The sequence below is a fragment of the Balaenoptera borealis genome (genome assembly GCF_965194805.1).
Source record: "Balaenoptera borealis genome assembly, chromosome: 13".
Lineage (NCBI taxonomy): Eukaryota > Metazoa > Chordata > Mammalia > Artiodactyla > Balaenopteridae > Balaenoptera > Balaenoptera borealis.
Window position 1 is genome coordinate 97,289,205 of NC_138870.1, and position 17,575 is coordinate 97,306,779.

A 17,575-nucleotide genomic window follows, 5' to 3' on the forward strand; every position below is an offset into this window, starting at 1 on the left:
GGGTCCAGCCTTCTGGCCTTTGCCTGGCCCAGCATCCCCGGGGAAGGCCCCACAGGGAGCCTGCGCTGTTGGGGTGCTGGCTCTAGCTTCTGGGTGGGGCAGCACCAAGGGCGCGTGTCACAGTCCTGCTGCACCGGGGCCTGAGCACCACCCCTGCCAGTGGCTTGTGGAACCAGCTCGCAAGAGCCGATTTCCTCATACTCAAGGATTTCGCAAGCCCATCGTTATAAACAGTTGGTAGCTTGAAATTGGCCGTGGTGGGAGTATCTACACCATGGAAATTGACATACGCTGCAAATCAGGGCTATTTTTCAGAGGCCCGTTTGCCAGTGTACTACTGGTTCCTGCCTTCTCAGCCATCCCTCCACGGCAAAACACGGTGGCCAGGGTGGCTCCATCCTCTGGGTCCAGCTTCCCCCTCTCTCTGCAGCCCCAGCCTCAGGCCAGGCTATGGTCCCTGCCCAAGCCTCCTCAGGGTCTTCCTGCCTGGCCCGTCCCCCCTCACTCCTTCTGCCACGTCCTTTTGGGCAAACTTTCTAGCCTCCCGATGGGGGAGCCTCTTCTCTCTGGCACCGTAGGACCCCTCTTGGTGCCCCCACTGGGTTGCCCTCAGTAGGCACTCTCTGCCCCTTCAAAGGATCCTCCCTGGCCTCCTCATCCACGAGCAGGTGCCCTAACTTCGTGCCCTTTCCATCATAGCGATCGGCTCCCTGGCACCTACTTAGCGCCAGGCCCCGAGCCAGCCTGGTGTATTGAGTCCTCACAACCATCCTCAAGGCAGGTATTAACACCCCCCTCCGCCCCCCAACCCCGGCCGCACTCTGAAGACCACCGCCAGAGAGCTGCGATCCGCCGCCCCAGGTCTGGGCTCCATCCCTGCTTCTGCTGTCGACTGGTAGGGTGGCCTTGGGCAAGTCACTTGGCCTCCTTCGGCCAGTGTCCCCCCATCTGGAAATGGGCACACGGACCCCCTCCTCCCAGGGTAGCTGGGAGGGTTCGATGCATTAAGAACCCTGGCGCATAGTAGGTGCCCACTCGTTAGGAAAGATTTGTGAATCTTTTGTTGGAGCCTTACACCACCACCCTTGGGGTAAGTTTACCAGCTGCCGTCTGGAGCCTCAAAAAATTATTAATTAAGGAAAAAGTGAGGGGGAGGGAGAATTTTAAAAATACTCTCTTTAAAGCAGCTCTGAGTGGCAGCCATTGTTTGGCCAAGCTCTGCGCAGGGCCTGCTTGTGGGGGGCGCGGGAAGTTCTGCTCCACGCCCCTAGCTCCCAGACGCTGCTGGCAGGAAGCTCTCCGCCCCTGAGGTTGTTCTGAGCAGCCGCTGAGGCGGTGCCTGCAGAGAGAGGTGGCCCAGGGCTGCCAGGGGGCAGGGAGAAAAGGGGGGGAGCGGGAGGAGAGGCCGGTGAACGCTTGCAGCCCCCCTCCCGCAGAGCAAGTGACCGCAGAAGGGAGGCATCGTGGCGGCCCCTGCCGGCAGGGAGCTTGGTGTGGCCGCCGGGTGGGGGGCCGGGGGGGCCGGTGGTGAGGGCAGAACAGAGCCTGGGCATTGCTTTCCTGCTCCATCTGTGAAGTGGGGCCACCCCGGCCTCTGTGGTCACAGGTGCTCGAACGAGGGGTGAGACTGTGGTTGCCCGTGGCCTTTAGGTGGCCACGGCTGCCAAAATCACAAGGGAGTGTCACCAGGTTCCTCGTGGCCGCAGCTACTCCTTGCAGGGACCGGCCTAGGAGGAGGTGACAGGGGAAAGTGGGGGTCAGCCAGGCAGTGGCCTGTGTGTGACCCATGGGGTGGTCAGATGGTGCTGAAGTCGGCATAGCCCTGGAGGGGAGTGGGCCCAGAACAGTCTGTGACTGAGGCTGCGTGACAGGCAGGTGGGCGGGGTCGGCTTGGGCAGCCAGATTTCTCTGTCATCATTTGCTGTCACATATCTTCCCGGTGTGATCCTCTCGGCAGCCCCCAGGGCAGGCGGGGTGAGTGTCTTGTCCCCACTGGGCAGATGGGGAAACCGAGGCTCAGAGAGGCGGACTGGCTTGCCCAGCGTGACGTGGTGAGAAGCTGAGACGCTGAGGTTGAATTGGAGGTTCCAGGAAGCCGACGGGAGGTGGGTGGGGAGGCACTGCTCCTGGGGGCAGGCTCTCTCAGCCGCTCTCTCTCCCAGCGTTCGCCCGTCCCGGCCCATGACTCCTCCGGAGCTGCACAAGGCTGTCCTGGAACTAGAGGGTGCTCACCACGTCGGACAACAAAAAGAGGGTCAGGCTTTATTCTCTTCTCAGCAGTCTCATCAAGTCACTGCCAAGCCAGATCTGGGGCGACTCTGGGAAGAGGAAGATGGAGTGGCTTAGTACCTGACATTCCCCAGCTCTGTGAGGACTTAGGGGAGAGAGACACCAACATGAACTGCAGTTGGGGAAGGCTTCCTGGAGGTGATGGCACTGGAGATGGATCCTGAAGGACGACAGGGATTTCATTAGACAAAGGAGGGGCAGATGCAGGCACCAGGAGCATGGGCATTCCTACGAAAGGAAGATGTGCACACGGGGCAGGGCAGACAGCCCAAGAGGCCAGGGGCTGTCAGTCCATGAAGGGTCTTGAGACTGGCTTTATCCTTAGGGCAGTGGGGAGCCATGGAAGGCTTGTAAGCAGGGCAGTGACATGCCCGTGCTGAACTGGAGCCTGAAGTCGGGAAAGTAGTGCAGATGAAGGCACCTAGGCCACGGGGAGGTGGGGCGGGCCAGAGGGAGGAGACCTGGGTTTGAGATCGGATTTTACCACTGCCTGGCTGTGGCCAGGGACAGTCACTTCTCTCTGAGCCTCAGGTTTCCTGGCTGTAAAATGGGGATACTATAGGGTAATGTTTGAGCTTAGACGGGATAATCCGTGGAAAATGCTTAGCACCGCCTGGCACATGGGAGGTGTTTCAACACCAGCTGCCATTGTTATCATGAGGATGATGTTGGGCTCAAGGGGTTCCTGGGGGCAGCTTAGAGACCCCTGCCCAGCTGGGCCCTTATCTGGCCCTGCAGAAATGACCAGGGGCTGGGCAGCTGGGCCTCCCAAGCCTGGCGTCCAGCAGGGACGAGCTGGCCCCGCCCCTGCCCCGTCTCCCTCTGCTTCTGGCCTCACCTTCAGGTTGCAGCCCCTCCTCATCGGCCCTCTATCCTCCTGCCTCTGGCTTAACCTGGTTTTTCTGCCCTTCGGCACCTCCTCTTCCATGGGGTGGGTCTTTGCCATCTCCAGCCACCTCTCTGCAGTCTCTGCCTGTCTGTCTGTCTGTCTGTCTGCCTGCTCTCTCTCACTTTCTGGCTCTGTCTCTGACTCACAGTGTCATGATCTTGGTCCTTCATTATGTGTTTATCTCTGTTTTTCTCTCTCTGTCTTGTCTCTCCACACCCTGCGTTTGCTTCTCACTCCCTGGGTCTATATTTGTCTATCGGTCCACCTCTCTTTCGAGTATCTCTTTGTCCATCTCTCTCGTGGCTGCCCTGTCCCTCTCCACATACCTCCCCCTTTGGTCTCACTCACTGTGTCTGTATTTGTCAATCTCTCTCTCCCACTCGCTGTCTCTCTCAGAAAAATGCTCGCAGGAGTGATGGATGGTCCATTAGAAAAAGATTAACAGGTGTGCGCTTGACTAGAGAAACAGCTGTTGCGAGGGAGGAGGGGAGCGAGTGGGTGACCTACCTTTCGGGGAGAGCAGAGCTGCGGGCTCTGCATCAGTTGCAGGTGGGCGGGAGTGTGTGTGCAGTGCGTGTGGCCCAGAGCAGGGTGACTGCCATTACGGCCTGTCAGCGTCCAAATCTTTCACCTCTGTTTTGAAAGGCTAGGAAATTGGTGGCTCTGAGTAGCATCTGGGCCCTGGCTCAGCCAGGGATGCCGGGCCTCAGCCCCTCCCCCACTGGGGGCCTCTCTCAGGGTCCCACTCCCCTTTTGGGACCGTTTTGTGAGTCAGATGTAATTACAGGTGGAAATGGTGCCTTCTCCTTTTATCTGGCCTTGAGAGGAGCTGGCAGTTTTATTAGATTTCCCAGGCACCAGGCGGGAAGCGGGAGGGTTGGGTTGTTATTTTTTTCTCTTCTCCCTTTGGCCCAAGTGGAATCAAAGTCAGGCGCCTGAGGCCCTGTTGCTTGGTGCGGGGGCTGGGCTGGGCTGGGGTGGGCGGTGCTGATGCTGGGAACTCTCCCGCCTCCCAGCCCGATTTCGGGCTGGTCCCTTTGCCTGGACAACCTTCTCTTCTCCCTGTCACCCACTCCCCCTCTCGGCTTTGAGGTCTCGCTGAGATGTCGTTTCCTACAGGAAGCTGCTCCTGACTCCACCGCCCTGTTCCCCCAAACCACCCTCTAGTTCCCTCTGTTTTTATCACTGCTGAGTGGTTTGTTAACTTGAGCGATGGGCTTTGCCAGCGGAGCCTGCACTTCTCAAGGGCAGGAAGAATGTGCTGATTCATTCAGCACCGCCCACCCTGGGTAGCACAAGCCCAGCCCCTGACAGATGCTTGGGAGACCTGTGGAGTCCATGCAGTGAAGAACAAGTGGATGATGGATGGAATAGCTTGGGGAGGTGTGGGTGTGGATACCGGGAGAGCAGTTTGGAGTCTGACTTGGTGGCTCTGCCACAGCCTTGCCGGGTGGCTCTGAGCAGGGCAGTTCCCTTCTCTGAGCCTCAGTTTCCTCATCTGTAAAATGGAGTTGCTAACAGTGGCCTCACAGATTGACTGTCAGTAATTGTGTTGGGGTCGAGCTCAACACGGGCACACGTTCAGGCCTAACAAATGGCCCTTCCCTTCTCCGTGATTCAGGTGGGAACAACCTGGCTCAGGGTGAGCAGAGACCAGGAACTTCACCAGTCCTGGCGGGGCCAGGGCTGGGGGAGGGGTGCGGAGAGAAGGGGCTGGAGCCTCGTATGGCCCTCATCTGACTCCATCCCCTCGTTTTATGGATGAAGAAACTGAGGCCCGGGCTGTTGGGGGGAGGACCTGGAACCCCACCCCCAGTCGTGGCCAACAGGGTGGCCTGTTTCATACACTCGGGTTCCTTGGGTGGTCCTACTTGCAGGGGTGTCACCTACTGCTAATAACCAGCAGGTAAACAGCTCCAGGGGCAGAGGTTGGGTCTTCGGCCAGAGGGGCCAGTCTCCCTCTGAGCAGCTGGTGACGTTGACCCTTCACCTCTCTGGGCCTTCGTGTCCTCCTCTGAGAAGCGGGCGAAGTAAGCCCCACTGACCAGGTGGTCAGGTGGATTGGGAGCCGTGGTGGCGCACAGTAGGTGCACGGTCTCTGTCCTCTCTTCACAGGGCAGATGGTCTCCAGCCACCCACAATCCTGAGAGGGCCATTGCTAAGGAAGGAACGAGGTGGGGGGAAGGCTGTGTAGGAAGGTCTGCACAGGCAGGGGTTAAGGGTGGAGACTTGGAGCCAGGCTGCCTGGGTTCAAACCCTGGCTCTGCCCCTTACTAACCGTGCAGTCTCAGGCAGGGGGCTGGCCTTCTCTGAACCTGCTTCTTCATGTGCATAATGGGCTCTTGTGAGGGACTAAGTGACATGACGCCTATGAAGTGCACAGGGCAGGTCCTGCACGTGCTCCCAAAATGGGTTAGGGTCGTGGGCAAACGGGGTTTCCACAGCCCCTGGTTTGCCTTCTTGTCTTGCTCTGTGTCTAGCCATGTAACCTCTGGCTGGCTTCTGAGCCTTAGTTTCCTTATCTGTAAAATGGGTATCATAATGTGGCCCTTAGCGTGCAGTACCAGCATCATTGCCAACTTTGTGGAAGGTTAGCCCCGTGTGTTCCCATCTCAGTGGACCTCTCAAGACAGCAGAGATGAGGCAGAGTTGTAAGGTTCTTGAGGCCAAGTGCAGGGGGAGGATGGAGCTCCGGCGAGGACACTGACATGCAGGTCATGGAGCTGGGGGTGGCAGAGCCGGGCCTCCCCGGAGGTTCTAGAGCTGATGGGTGTCCCGGCTGCCCTCTGACCTGACCGGGTCCCCGATCCCTTCCCCAACACCCCCACAGCCCGAGGAGCTGACCAACATCCTGGAGATCTGCAATGTGGTCTTCACCAGCATGTTCGCCCTGGAGATGCTGCTGAAGCTGGCCGCCTTCGGGCTCTTTGACTACCTGCGGAGCCCCTACAACATCTTCGACAGCATCATTGTCATCATCAGGTGCCGCCCTCCCCGCCCCCCGCAACCCCGCCCCTAGCCTGTGGGCCTAGAAACAGAGCCGGGTGGGAGGGGGATTTAATGCACTGACCCCAGACAGTAAATGAAGGACATAAGATCAAGCTAATTACACTGAAATACAGTTATCAAAATATTTGAAAATTTGTGATTTAGCAATATATGTACTTCTGGATTAATTCATTAAATAGCAAGATCTAGCAGTGGGTCCGTGACTACCATCATTCCAAAGAAAGGATGAGTATAAATAATATCTGGAAACATCTGTATCGGCTGTCATGTGATAGAAAAATATCAGTGATTTCGATTGGCCACAAGGTCATAGGAAGTGCTAATTCTCTGCTGTTTGTTGTTGACGTTCATAATCAAAAGAATGTTAAATCTCAAAAAGAGGTCAGTGATATTTATGGGCCATAGACTTCTTGGGGGGGGTGGTCCATGGAATCCAGGTTCAGAGTCCTGGCTTTAGGGTGCCACGAGACGCAGTGACCTGCGAAACAATACCCGTTGGATGAATGAGTGAATGAATGGAAGCTTTCCATCTCTCCGCCCACCTGGCCTCTCCTTCTTCCTTTGCCCTCGTCTCCTCCCGGCCTCCCTCTGACCCTTCCTGCCTCTCTCCCCTCCCCACCCCTGCCTGGCGGGCCGCAGCATCTGGGAGATTGTGGGGCAGGCGGACGGCGGGCTGTCGGTGCTGCGGACCTTCCGGCTGCTGCGGGTGCTGAAGCTGGTGCGCTTCATGCCTGCGCTGCGGCGGCAGCTCGTGGTGCTCATGAAGACCATGGATAACGTGGCCACCTTCTGCATGCTGCTCATGCTCTTCATCTTCATCTTCAGGTGAGTCCCGCCCACCCTGGGGCCACACCTGTGGGGCCTGCCAGGCCCGTGGGCAGGAACCTGGGGAGTGTGGCTGGTTGAGCTTCTCCGGGCAACACCCCAGACCTGGATACGAATCCTGGCACCATCACTTAATCCCCTATGGCTCTGGGCGAGTACTGCCCCTCTGAGCCTCTGTGTTCACATCTGTAAAATGGGACCAACACTGGCCCCTCCCATCTTAGTGGGTTGTTCTGAGAATGAAACAAGGTGGGTGGGCAGAGAGCTCGGTGTGTGTGAGTCCCTTGAGCCACCTCTGTCTCTCCCCCAGCATCCTTGGGATGCACATCTTTGGCTGCAAATTCAGCCTCCGCACGGACACGGGAGACACAGTCCCTGACCGGAAGAACTTTGACTCCCTGCTGTGGGCCATCGTCACGGTGTTCCAGGTGAGCCCCAGCATGTGTCCATGGGTGTCTGGGGAAGGAATTTCTCCCAGGATCACTTTTTGGAGGTGCCCCCAGCCTCAGAGAATCCAGGGAAGAGCAGTGGCCTGGCAAGGAGGCCCCTCAACCCCGGCCTCCAGTGGCCAGGCTGACGCAGCGCTGGCTCTGGGAGCTGGTCTGGCTGCCAGGCGCCCGTCCCTGCCCCCTCGCTCCTGCCCTGAGACGGTGGGGTTAGGATTCTTCCCTGAGACTGTTTCCTCCAGTGTACTGTGGCCGTGGTTGAGTGGGTGTGTACACACAGGTGTGGTGGGGGCAGAAGGAACGAGGGGAGAAGGCACGGTGGGCTTGTGCCCTGGGTGGTGGGATACGGTGCTGAGAGGATGGGGTTGGGGAGCAGCCAGGAGGGAGCACGGGTCAGTGGGGAGCGCGTGTCAGGGCAGGAGTGTGTGACGTAGGCCTCGAGGGTGTGGGCAGGCCGGGCAGCAGGAAGAGCAGTGTGTGTGTGTATATGTGTGTGTGTGGGGGGGTGTGTGTGCGCGCACACACGCGCACGTGCATGATTCTGCGGCTCTGCCCCCAGCTAGGGCCATGGTTTTTGAGGACCCTGGGTGTGCCCGAGCATGTGTGAGAGGGTGCTCTAGGTGCTCATGGGCTGTGGCGTGCCTGCACCTAGGGCACCTGGTGGGCTGGGGGGCCTGGAGATACTCAGGGGCTGAGCTGTCATCCCCCTTCCCCGCACAGATCCTTACCCAGGAGGACTGGAACGTCGTCCTCTACAATGGCATGGCCTCCACCTCCCCCTGGGCCTCCCTCTACTTCGTTGCCCTCATGACCTTCGGCAACTATGTGCTCTTCAACCTGCTGGTGGCCATCCTGGTGGAGGGCTTCCAGGCGGAGGTGACTGTGGCCCTGGTGGAGGAAGCACCCCTTTGGGGCCTGCACGAGACTGGGCGGGGGGTGGTCTGGATGGAGGAGGACTGCGATTCAAACATCTAGCAGGCGACAGGTCTCCAGAGGAGGGGGTTGCCAGTGAGGTGATGAGCTTCCCATCACAGGAAGCATGCAAGTGGGGGGGGGGTCTGCATCTAGGATCCCTGCCTCTCCCCCAGGGGTGTAGGCCTAGGCTTCTCCATCTCTGAGATCCTAAAGTCCCCAAGATCTGGGATTCTGGATCCTGCCTCCTTCATTTTCTGAGGCTTTGGGGACACTTAAAATCAGGCAGATGTGGGTTTGTGGCCTAGGTCCTTGTTAGCTTCTCGCTTCCCTTTTCTGAGCCTCAGTTTCCCCATCTGTAAAATGGGGGGGTGTGAAAACACCCATTGAAAAATTCAGGAGGGAGGGAAGGGCTAAGCTGACTTTCGTTCCAATGTGAGGGACGGTCTCCCAGGGCGACGCCAATCGCTCCTACTCGGACGAGGACCAGAGCTCATCCAACATGGAGGAGTTTGACAAGCTCCAGGAGGGCCTGGACAGTGGCGGAGGTAAACGGACCTCCACTCGTCACCTAGGAGGCCAGGACTCTTCCCCAGATCTAGGTGGGCAGAGGGCACAGCATCTGGTTTCCCCTCAAGCCAAGGCTCCAGGACTGCTCATTCTCTATGGTTTGTTGTTTACATTTATAATTGAAAGAATCGCTAAATCTCCAAGGTCAGTGACATTCATGGCTCTCCTGAATTCTAGCCACAGGGGTGGCTGCAGCCCACCCTCACCCCTCCATACAGCTGGCCTGTAGCGAAGAGCCTTGGGCCTCAGGATGCCTGGGTTTTGTTTAGCACCACTGCGCAGCTTGGAAGAAACCTCTCCAGCCCATGCTGTGTCCTTCTCAGTAACCGGGCTAACCAGGCTCTGCCTTCTTCCTGCGTTGGGCATGGGAGTGAGGTTCCTATGTTGGGTGAAGCTCGGAGCTGGCCCTGAACACAGAAGGCAAGGGATCCACTCATCCAAAAATAAAGCTGAGAGCCTTGCAAATGGGGCAGAGGGGAGGGACATGTGATGGGGTCCAAGCAGGAGGACTTCCTGGTGGAGGAGGTCTCTCCAGAAAAACTCTTCATTTCTGTTACTGTCCCTGTCTGTTTCTTTGTCTCATGGCTTCTTTTGCTCTTGTTCTGTCCTCTTGTCTGCTCCTCCCTCTGTCTCTATCCGAACCCTCCAGATCCCAAGCTCTGCCCAATCTCCATGACCCCCAACGGGCACCTGGACCCCAATCTCCCATTGGGTGGACATCTGGGCCCCACTGGGGCTGCAGCATCCGCCCCCCGCCTCTCGCTGCAGCCAGACCCCGTGCTAATGGCCTTGGGCTCCCGCAAGAGCAGTGTCATGTCACTGGGGAGGGTGAGCTACGACCAGCGCTCCCTGGTGAGTCCTCGTGGGGTGCTCTGGATGGCTCCCTGCTGGGTGTGTGCTGAGGGACCCTGAGAAGAAGTGTCTGCCAGTCCAGCCTCAGACTGGTACCTAGGCTTAGGGCACCAGACTGCCCAGCCAGAACCAGGCAGGGACCATGTCTGTTGCACTCCTGGGTGCCCAGGGACAGAGCAGGACCTGGCAACAAGGAATGAGTGAATGAATGAATGAGTAGTGCCAGTGGGTCTGGTGTAGAGAGTTGGGTTTTTGTCTTAGCAGCAATGTGTAGGGTTAAGAGCTGGGCCTTGGGGTTGGGCAGACCTGAGCTTGTATCTGGCCTCTGCCACTGCCAAACTTTGTAACCATGACCAAGTTACAGTCCTTCTTGAGCCTCAGTTTCCCTTCCTGTAAAATGGGAAGATGCCATGACTTGCTGTACCTTTATCAAGGGAAGGGAGGTGGCAGGAGGGACATAGCCACACAGTGGAGGTGCCCATGTGTCTGTAGATGTGGATGGAGTGAGAGGCAGAGCAGGGAGAGGACCCCTGGGGTCTAGCCCCTTCTGTCACCCACTGGCCAGGGGGGCAGCCCTCTTTGGGCCTCAGCGGGTGTGCAGGCTCCCTTCAGTCACAACCGTGGGTGTGTGTGGTGGCGCTGACCGGAGCCCCGGGCTTCCTCCCAGTCCAGCTCTCGGAGCTCCTATCACGGGCCGTGGGGCCGCAGTGGGGCCTGGGCCAGCCGTCGCTCCAGCTGGAACAGCCTCAAGCACAAGCCACCGTCGGCGGAGCACGAGTCCCTGCTCTCGGCGGCGGAGCGCGGCAGCGGCGCCCGGGCCTGCGAGGGTGCCCGGGAGGAGGGGCCGCTGCGGGCCGCGCCCCTGCACGCCCCGCACGCCCACCAAGCGCAGCATGGTCCCCACCTGGCGCACCGTCACCGCCACCACCGCCGGACGCTGTCCCTCGACACCAGAGATTCGGTGGACCTGGCCGAGCTGGTGCCCGCCGTGGGCGCCCACCCACGGGCTGCCTGGAGGGCGGCAGGCCCGGCCCCCGGGCACGAGGACTGCAATGGCAGGATGCCCAGCCTCGCCAAGGACGTCTTCACTAAGATGGACGACCGCCGGGATCGCGGGGAGGACGAGGAGGAGATGGACTACGTGAGTGCGCGAGGCTCTAGGGGCCACGGAGGGGACCACGAGGAGGTCAGCTGGGGTGCAACGGGGAGCGGTCGAGGGGCGGCGCTGGAGTGGGAGGGACCGACAGGGGTCCCGCCTAAGGGGGGGGCCTGGCCGTGGGGAGGGGGCTTCAGGTGGGCGAACAGGGGGCGGGGCCGGAACTGCCCACCTCTGAGCTGGGCCCGCCCCTGGGAGAGAAGCCCTCCCTGACCGCCCTGGGTGGGGCGAGGGTTCTGGTCTTGCTGGGAGAGTTCGGAGGTCATCCAGTGGCCCCGCTTTGCTGGATGGCCAGGGTGGGTGGAGATGAGCGGCTCTGGGCAGCGCTGACTCGCCAGCACCCCGTCCTCCCCTTGCCAGACTCTGTGCTTCCGCGTCCGCAAGATGATTGACGTCTACAAGCCTGACTGGTGCGAAGTCCGTGAGGACTGGTCTGTCTACCTCTTCTCCCCCGAGAACAGGTGGGCAGGGCCAGGCTCGGGGTGGGGTTAGAGTAGGGGGCTGACACATCTAGGAGGGAGAGATTTCTGCCAAGCCAAGCAGGGCCATTGGCGGGGCGCGGGTGGGGAGGTAGGGGGGCGGGCGGGTGGTTTCCCACACCCGAGAGGACCTTCCCGGCCCTGTAGTGGAGGGTCTGCAGGGGAGGGAGGGGTTCATGTGGGGGCATCTCCTCCAGTCTAGGCCATCCTGTGCTGGGCACCAGGTTGGATAAATCTTCCAGTAACCTGGGGTGCTTCCATCTGGAGGGGGGCATCCGAAGGCTTCCTGGGGGAGGAGGCCTTTGTGCTGGGCTTTGGAGGCAGACAGCATTCTGTAGATGAAGAAGGGGTGGTAAGGAGGTGGAGGCTGGTCCAGGTGGAGGGAGCAGCCCGAGGGAAGGCCTGGGGGCAGAAGCTGAGGGTATCAGACGATGTGTCCATGCAGCTGGAGGACAAGGCTTAGAGATTTGGGCCAGTGTTTGGAAAGCTTTGAGTGCCAGGGCTAGGCAGGTGCCCTTCACCCTGTGGTGCCAGGAGCTTGCAGGGTGGTCAGCAGAGGTGGCTTCAGGTGGGCATCCTGAGCAGAGACCTAAAGCCACCACCTATTGTGTGGCCAGAGAAAAGAAGGATCAGCTTCCTCTAGGCCATCCTGGTTCTCATGTGTTCCTGGTACCTTCCTCCTGGCTGGGGTAAGGGCCAAACTGACACTCACGTGGCCCCCTGCCCACCCTGCCCAGGTTCCGGGTCCTGTGTCAGACCATCATCGCCCACAAGCTCTTTGACTATGTCGTCCTGGCCTTCATCTTCCTCAACTGCATCACCATCGCCCTGGAGCGGCCCCAGATTGAGGCCGGCAGCACCGTGAGTGGCTGGGGCCTTCGGGCGGTGGAAGGAATGAGGCAGAGGGACAGGTCCCCAGGGCCTGCTGGGGGACAGCATGCTGGGCTGAGAGGGTTGGAGAGCCCAGCGAGACCGGATGCCATGGAGGGAGATGTGGCCGGGAGCTTGCCTCTGGAGAGGGGGCCGCCTCCTTGGACTGTGAAGTGGCAGCCTCTCCTGGGTGCCCCTTGGCTGAAGGCAGAGGCTGACCAATCCTGGGCGACCCTGGATCCATGGCACCTCCCTGTTCTTTCAGGAACGCATCTTCCTCACTGTGTCCAACTACATCTTCACAGCCATCTTCGTGGGCGAGATGACACTGAAGGTACCTGGCTTCCCCTGGGACCTCTCCTCCCCCTTGTCTGGGGCCCCAGGCCCTGGCCCAGCCCCGCTCAGCTTGTCACTCACCTGCCCCTCAACAGCATTCCGCAGGTGGCCTTGGAGGCTCACCCCCACTTGGTCCCAGCCCCTGGGTTGGGCTCCTGGGACTGGGGAAGGCGGGATGCGGTCAGCTTCGTGCCCGCTGCCCAGGAGCTCACAACCCATTTCCAGTGTCGTGGAGGTACCTGCTGGAGGTGCAGGGCACAGGGGGAGGGTTCCATCTAGGATGCTTCCCGGAGCACGTGGCTTCGAATTGGGTTAACCAGATGTGCAGGGAGAAGGGAATGGGGTGCTTCAGGGAGTGGTTCCCTGGGTAGGGGGAGACCTATAGCCCGCCTTCAGAGGGGGCAGCAGGGCACGTGTCCGCTCCAGCCCACCCGCTCCCGGCTCTCCCACACCTACCTGACTCTGACAGGGGTCCCGCCTAAGGGGGGGGCCTGGCCATGGGGAGAGGGCTTCAGGTGGGTGAACAGGGGGCGGGGCCCCTCGCCCAGCTGATCTCGCTCCACCCTCTTGAGGAGTCTAGCTAACCCCGCCCATCTCCCCTCTCCAGGTGGTCTCGCTGGGCCTGTACTTCGGTGAGCAGGCGTACCTGCGCAGCAGCTGGAATGTGCTGGATGGCTTCCTTGTCTTCGTGTCAATCATCGACATCGTGGTGTCCCTGGCCTCGGCCGGGGGAGCCAAGATCCTGGGGGTCCTCCGGGTCCTGAGGCTCCTGCGCACCCTACGACCCCTGCGGTGAGGACCCTCGCATCCGAGGATGGGGGATCCCTGCACTGTCCAAGGAAGCCCCCAGGGTCTAAGTGGACCCCTCACTCCGGCCATCCACACCCACTCAGTCCTCCATAGCGAGTGCCGAGCACCAGCTGAGCAGGGCCAGGGTCACACCTGTGGGCCCTGCTCCTGGGGGAGGAGCCTGGAGCAGGTGCTGGAAGGCGGGGGCTGAAGGTGGCCCCCAGGACTGCTACCCACTCCCTGTGTGTCCTTGGTGGCTCACTGCCATCTCTGGGCGTTAATACCTAGAGGAGGGTGTGGTGTGGATCCCAAGGGGTTGGGGTGAAAACACAGTGCCTTGCTGTTCATATAGATCTGGAGCCTGGGAGCCTCTGCTCTGGTGACTCTGGGCCAAGTAGGGGTTGTTTTCGGGCCTGGCTGACGGCTAACGGTACCCTTGACCCCTTCCTGCCTGCAGTGTCATCAGCCGGGCCCCTGGCCTGAAGCTGGTGGTGGAGACACTCATCTCCTCCCTCAAGCCCATCGGCAACATCGTCCTCATCTGCTGTGCCTTCTTCATCATCTTCGGCATCCTGGGGGTGCAGGTGAGGGGCACCCAGGCTGGGCAGGGGGTGGGGTGGGCTCTGTAGTCGGGGAAGAGGCTCCACACTCCTGCCCAACTCTCCAGACCTTGTGCCAGGCGGCCCTGGTGGAACATGGTCCCTGCCAGCAGTTAGTTAGCTCCCATTCCAGGGAGGGAGACAGACACGGCCCATATGGCTGACCGTCAGGCAGGCTGGGTAAATGGGAGCACGGGGCTGGGCTGGGGACAGTGGGGAAAACAGCCTGAAGGGGGTGGCCTTGGCACTGGGCCTTGAAAGACAGGAGGTTTGGGCAGGTCACAGCGGGGGGGGAAGGTGTGTCAGGAGCAGATGGGCAACGTGTGGGGAGGCGGGACGAAGCAGGGCACGTGTGGAGAGAGAGCCCCGGGGCTACGGCTGGCATGGAGAGATGAGCCGGGCCGAGTGGGGAGAGACCTGGAATGGCAGCTAAAGAGTTGGAGCTTGGCTTCTCTGGGGTAGGGGTTACGGAGGGTCTCTGACCCAGGCAGGGCCTTGAGCTGACTCAGATTTGGGGTTGGGGCCCAGCCCAGGAACAGAATGAGGCCTCAGGGCTGGACAGCGAGGAGTGGGGCAGATCGCAGAGTGTGTTGGGGGGGCGGCCAGAATGACCTGGGCCTTCTGCGGTCTGAGCTGCTGCTGAGACCCTATTTCTTGAGGGTCTGAACCCGGTGCTGAGGCCCCCAGGCTCCCCACCTGGTCCTGTGTTTGGGGCTGTAGGTTTGGAGGAACCCCATGCACAGGTGTCCTTTGGGGTTGCTGAGAGATTCACAGCGTGGCCTCCTGGGCAGAACGGGCTTGGTGTGGACCCTGTGTGGACAGTGGCCTTGCCCTTTCCAGGCAGTTGACACGGAGAGGGCTTGGGTCCCTAGAGAGGGTCCCTTTACTTCTCTCTGTCTCTCGGGGATGTATAGGCAACTTTCTTGCGTGGAGTCTCTGCCCGAATCCCCAGTGTGGGTACTGGTGTCTGATCTCTGGGGTCTGTGGAAGAGCTAAGAATCAGACAGACCAGGTGTGAAGCTTGGCTCTGCTACTTCTTAAACCTCAAATGACTTTGGGAAAATTGCCTAACACCGCTGGGCCTCAGTTTCCTCACTTGTGAGATGGGATGCGAGCAGCCCCGCTTCATGCTGGGGGACTTGGAGAGACGGTGGGGTGGAGTGGTCGGCTCAGGCTGTACAAGGAGGAAGTGACCCCAAGGGGCGGGGCCCTCTTCTGATTTGCGCTCCCCCCCCCACCCCCTGGGAGCACTGGCAAGACGGTCACTAACCCTGTGACCCGTGTCCCTACCCCCAGCTCTTCAAGGGCAAGTTCTACCACTGTCTGGGCATAGACACCCGCAATATCACCAACCGCTCCGACTGTGTGGCCGCCAGCTACCGCTGGGTCCATCACAAGTACAACTTCGACAACCTGGGCCAGGTGAGTGCTCCCTTCTGCTCTTGACCTGACCCATCCCCGGTGGGGGCGGTGACAGCTCTTTGGTGCCGACAGCCCTGGGATTACAGACCAGGCTCCAGTCCTCCCCTGCCAGGGCTTCTGCTTTGCAAGCCTTGATTTCCCTTTCTGCAAAATGGGTAGGGGTAGAACTCATTTCACAGGTAGCGTGAGGCTTAGGGACCCTGAATACAGAGTGTCCAGCAGGTGCCTGGCATTTAGGAAGTGCTTTAGTGGACATTGGTTCCTGGCCCCCACCCCCCTACCCAGGGGGCCCTGACAGGCATTTTTGGAGTCTGCCAGACCAGGTGTGAATTCTGGCTCTGCCACTTACTGTAGGTGTGGCCTCTCTGAGCCTCAGTTTCCCTGTTGGTAAAATGGGAGTGTTACAGGCCACCGTACAGGCTGTGGCAGAGATTAAAGTGTATCAGGCTCCTGGCCCAGGGTGGGTTTCTTCTCCCATCACCCATCTCCTCTGGTCCCGACTCTAGTTGGCAGGCAGGCCCCTGCCCAGTTCCTGCTTTGCCCTTGGTCCCCTCTCCTGGTGGCCTTCCAGGCTCGGCCATCTGGGTAGTGTCCCAGATGAGAGCCCCCAGCTGGCTGCCTCCAAAGAGCTCCCCCCACCCCCAAACTGCTCCTGTTTCTTGAGGGCCCACCTAGGTGGCTGGGTATGACCAGCCTGGGAGTGCCTTCCCCAGTTCACACAGGAAGGGAGCACGGATCCAACTCTGGGTGGCCCAGGGCCCAGGCCTCTCTGCTGAGGACCGTCCAACTGTATCCACTGAAGCGCTCATCCCCATGACCAGGGATTCCACTCCCCGGGACCCCTGGGAAAGGAGCTGTGGGGCCTCAGAGGGGCAGTGAGTGGCCGGGAAATGGGGTCAGGAACTGGGTCCCAGTTACCCCCTGCCCCTCCAGATTCTGCAGAAGTAGTACATTTTCAAGTTCTTAACAACTCAGTGGTTGGTAAGACAATGTTTTATTTTTTAAAATTTTTATTTTGTTCTAAGTTTTATTTATTTATTTGGCTGCACCACGCAGTATGTGGGATCTTAGTTCCCTGACCAAGGATCGAACCCGCGCCCCCTGAATTGGAAACGCGGAGTCTTAACCACTGGACTGCCAGGGAAGTCCTAAGACAATATTTAAAAAGAGATGTTCCAGGAGGCTGAGGGAAAGCCACGGGGGGCCCTTTATGACCTTGTTCCTGCCTCCCTGACCTCAGCGCCAGGCCCAGGCCTGGCCCCTATGGAGCGTCCCCAGCTCTTTCCTGTTCTGGGCATGCTTGATGCCAGGCTGATGCCCTGGGACCCCTGAGTAGGGTGTTGTCAGCCTGCAGAGCCATGTGGGAGGTTACAGCATGGCCTGAAACCTTGGATTCCTTGTTGGGCCGTTTATCAGCAGTGTGCCCTCAGGCCGGTATTGACCCTCGCTGTGCTTCCGTGTCCTCGTCTGTAAATGGGGACAGTGATAGCAGGTCTGTGATTCCAAGGTCCCAGGCTCTCTGTACTGCAGGCCTCTGTGATCCGGGGGCTCACGGGGACATTTGCCCCTTGGTGTGTGAGGGCTTCGTGTGCCTGCCTGGCAGGGAGGGCTCCCTCTTTGTCCCCTGCCCTGCCCTCCTCCTGGGCCTGAGCCCTTTCTGGGCAGCCCTCAGCACCATTCCCGCCTGGAAGGGAAGAGGAGGGGTCTGTGCCCTGGGTGGGTAGGAAGGAGGGGCCAGTTCAGGGCAGGAGATCTATCCTGAGGATGCTTCGGCCTGCCGTCTGTATAGGAGCCTTGGCTGGCTGTCTCCTGGGGATCACCTCTGTTTCTAAAATCTGTTAGATGGGGCAATTATTGCCATTTACAAGCAAAGAAGCTGGGGCCCAGAGACATTAAGGAGCCTGCCCCAAGTCACACAGCCAGTGAGTGGCAGAGCTTGGGCTGGTCCTGACTTCTCTGATGAGCTCCTGTTTTCAGGTGCCAGAGGCAAGGTTGGAGTGATGGTGGCAGGGCCCCACATGTTTGTCAGGAACCTTCCAGTTTAAAGTCTCAGCTGACCCTCCCAGCCAGCATGGCAGGCAGTCACTGAAGTGTTAGCGCCATTCCGTGGGTGAGAGGAAAAGACCTCATGA

At 59.8% G+C, this 17,575-nt stretch overlaps 1 protein-coding gene across 3 annotated transcripts in view; it reads left to right on the top strand.

Moving 5' to 3' along the window:
- Positions 1 to 17,575, top strand: part of CACNA1I (calcium voltage-gated channel subunit alpha1 I) — a 118,718-nt gene that overhangs the window by 80,146 nt on the left and 20,997 nt on the right. For all 3 annotated transcript variants that reach the window (XM_082352714.1, XM_082352713.1, XM_082352712.1), the window contains 13 exons: positions 6,009 to 6,160; positions 6,827 to 7,012; positions 7,323 to 7,440; positions 8,179 to 8,334; positions 8,825 to 8,918; positions 9,590 to 9,792; positions 10,460 to 10,933; positions 11,309 to 11,409; positions 12,165 to 12,288; positions 12,563 to 12,631; positions 13,241 to 13,425; positions 13,880 to 14,006; positions 15,318 to 15,443. In XM_082352714.1, coding sequence (XP_082208840.1) covers positions 6,009 to 6,160; positions 6,827 to 7,012; positions 7,323 to 7,440; positions 8,179 to 8,334; positions 8,825 to 8,918; positions 9,590 to 9,792; positions 10,460 to 10,933; positions 11,309 to 11,409; positions 12,165 to 12,288; positions 12,563 to 12,631; positions 13,241 to 13,425; positions 13,880 to 14,006; positions 15,318 to 15,443 — 2,115 coding nt within the window. The remainder of the gene's footprint in view (positions 1 to 6,008; positions 6,161 to 6,826; positions 7,013 to 7,322; positions 7,441 to 8,178; positions 8,335 to 8,824; positions 8,919 to 9,589; positions 9,793 to 10,459; positions 10,934 to 11,308; positions 11,410 to 12,164; positions 12,289 to 12,562; positions 12,632 to 13,240; positions 13,426 to 13,879; positions 14,007 to 15,317; positions 15,444 to 17,575) is intronic.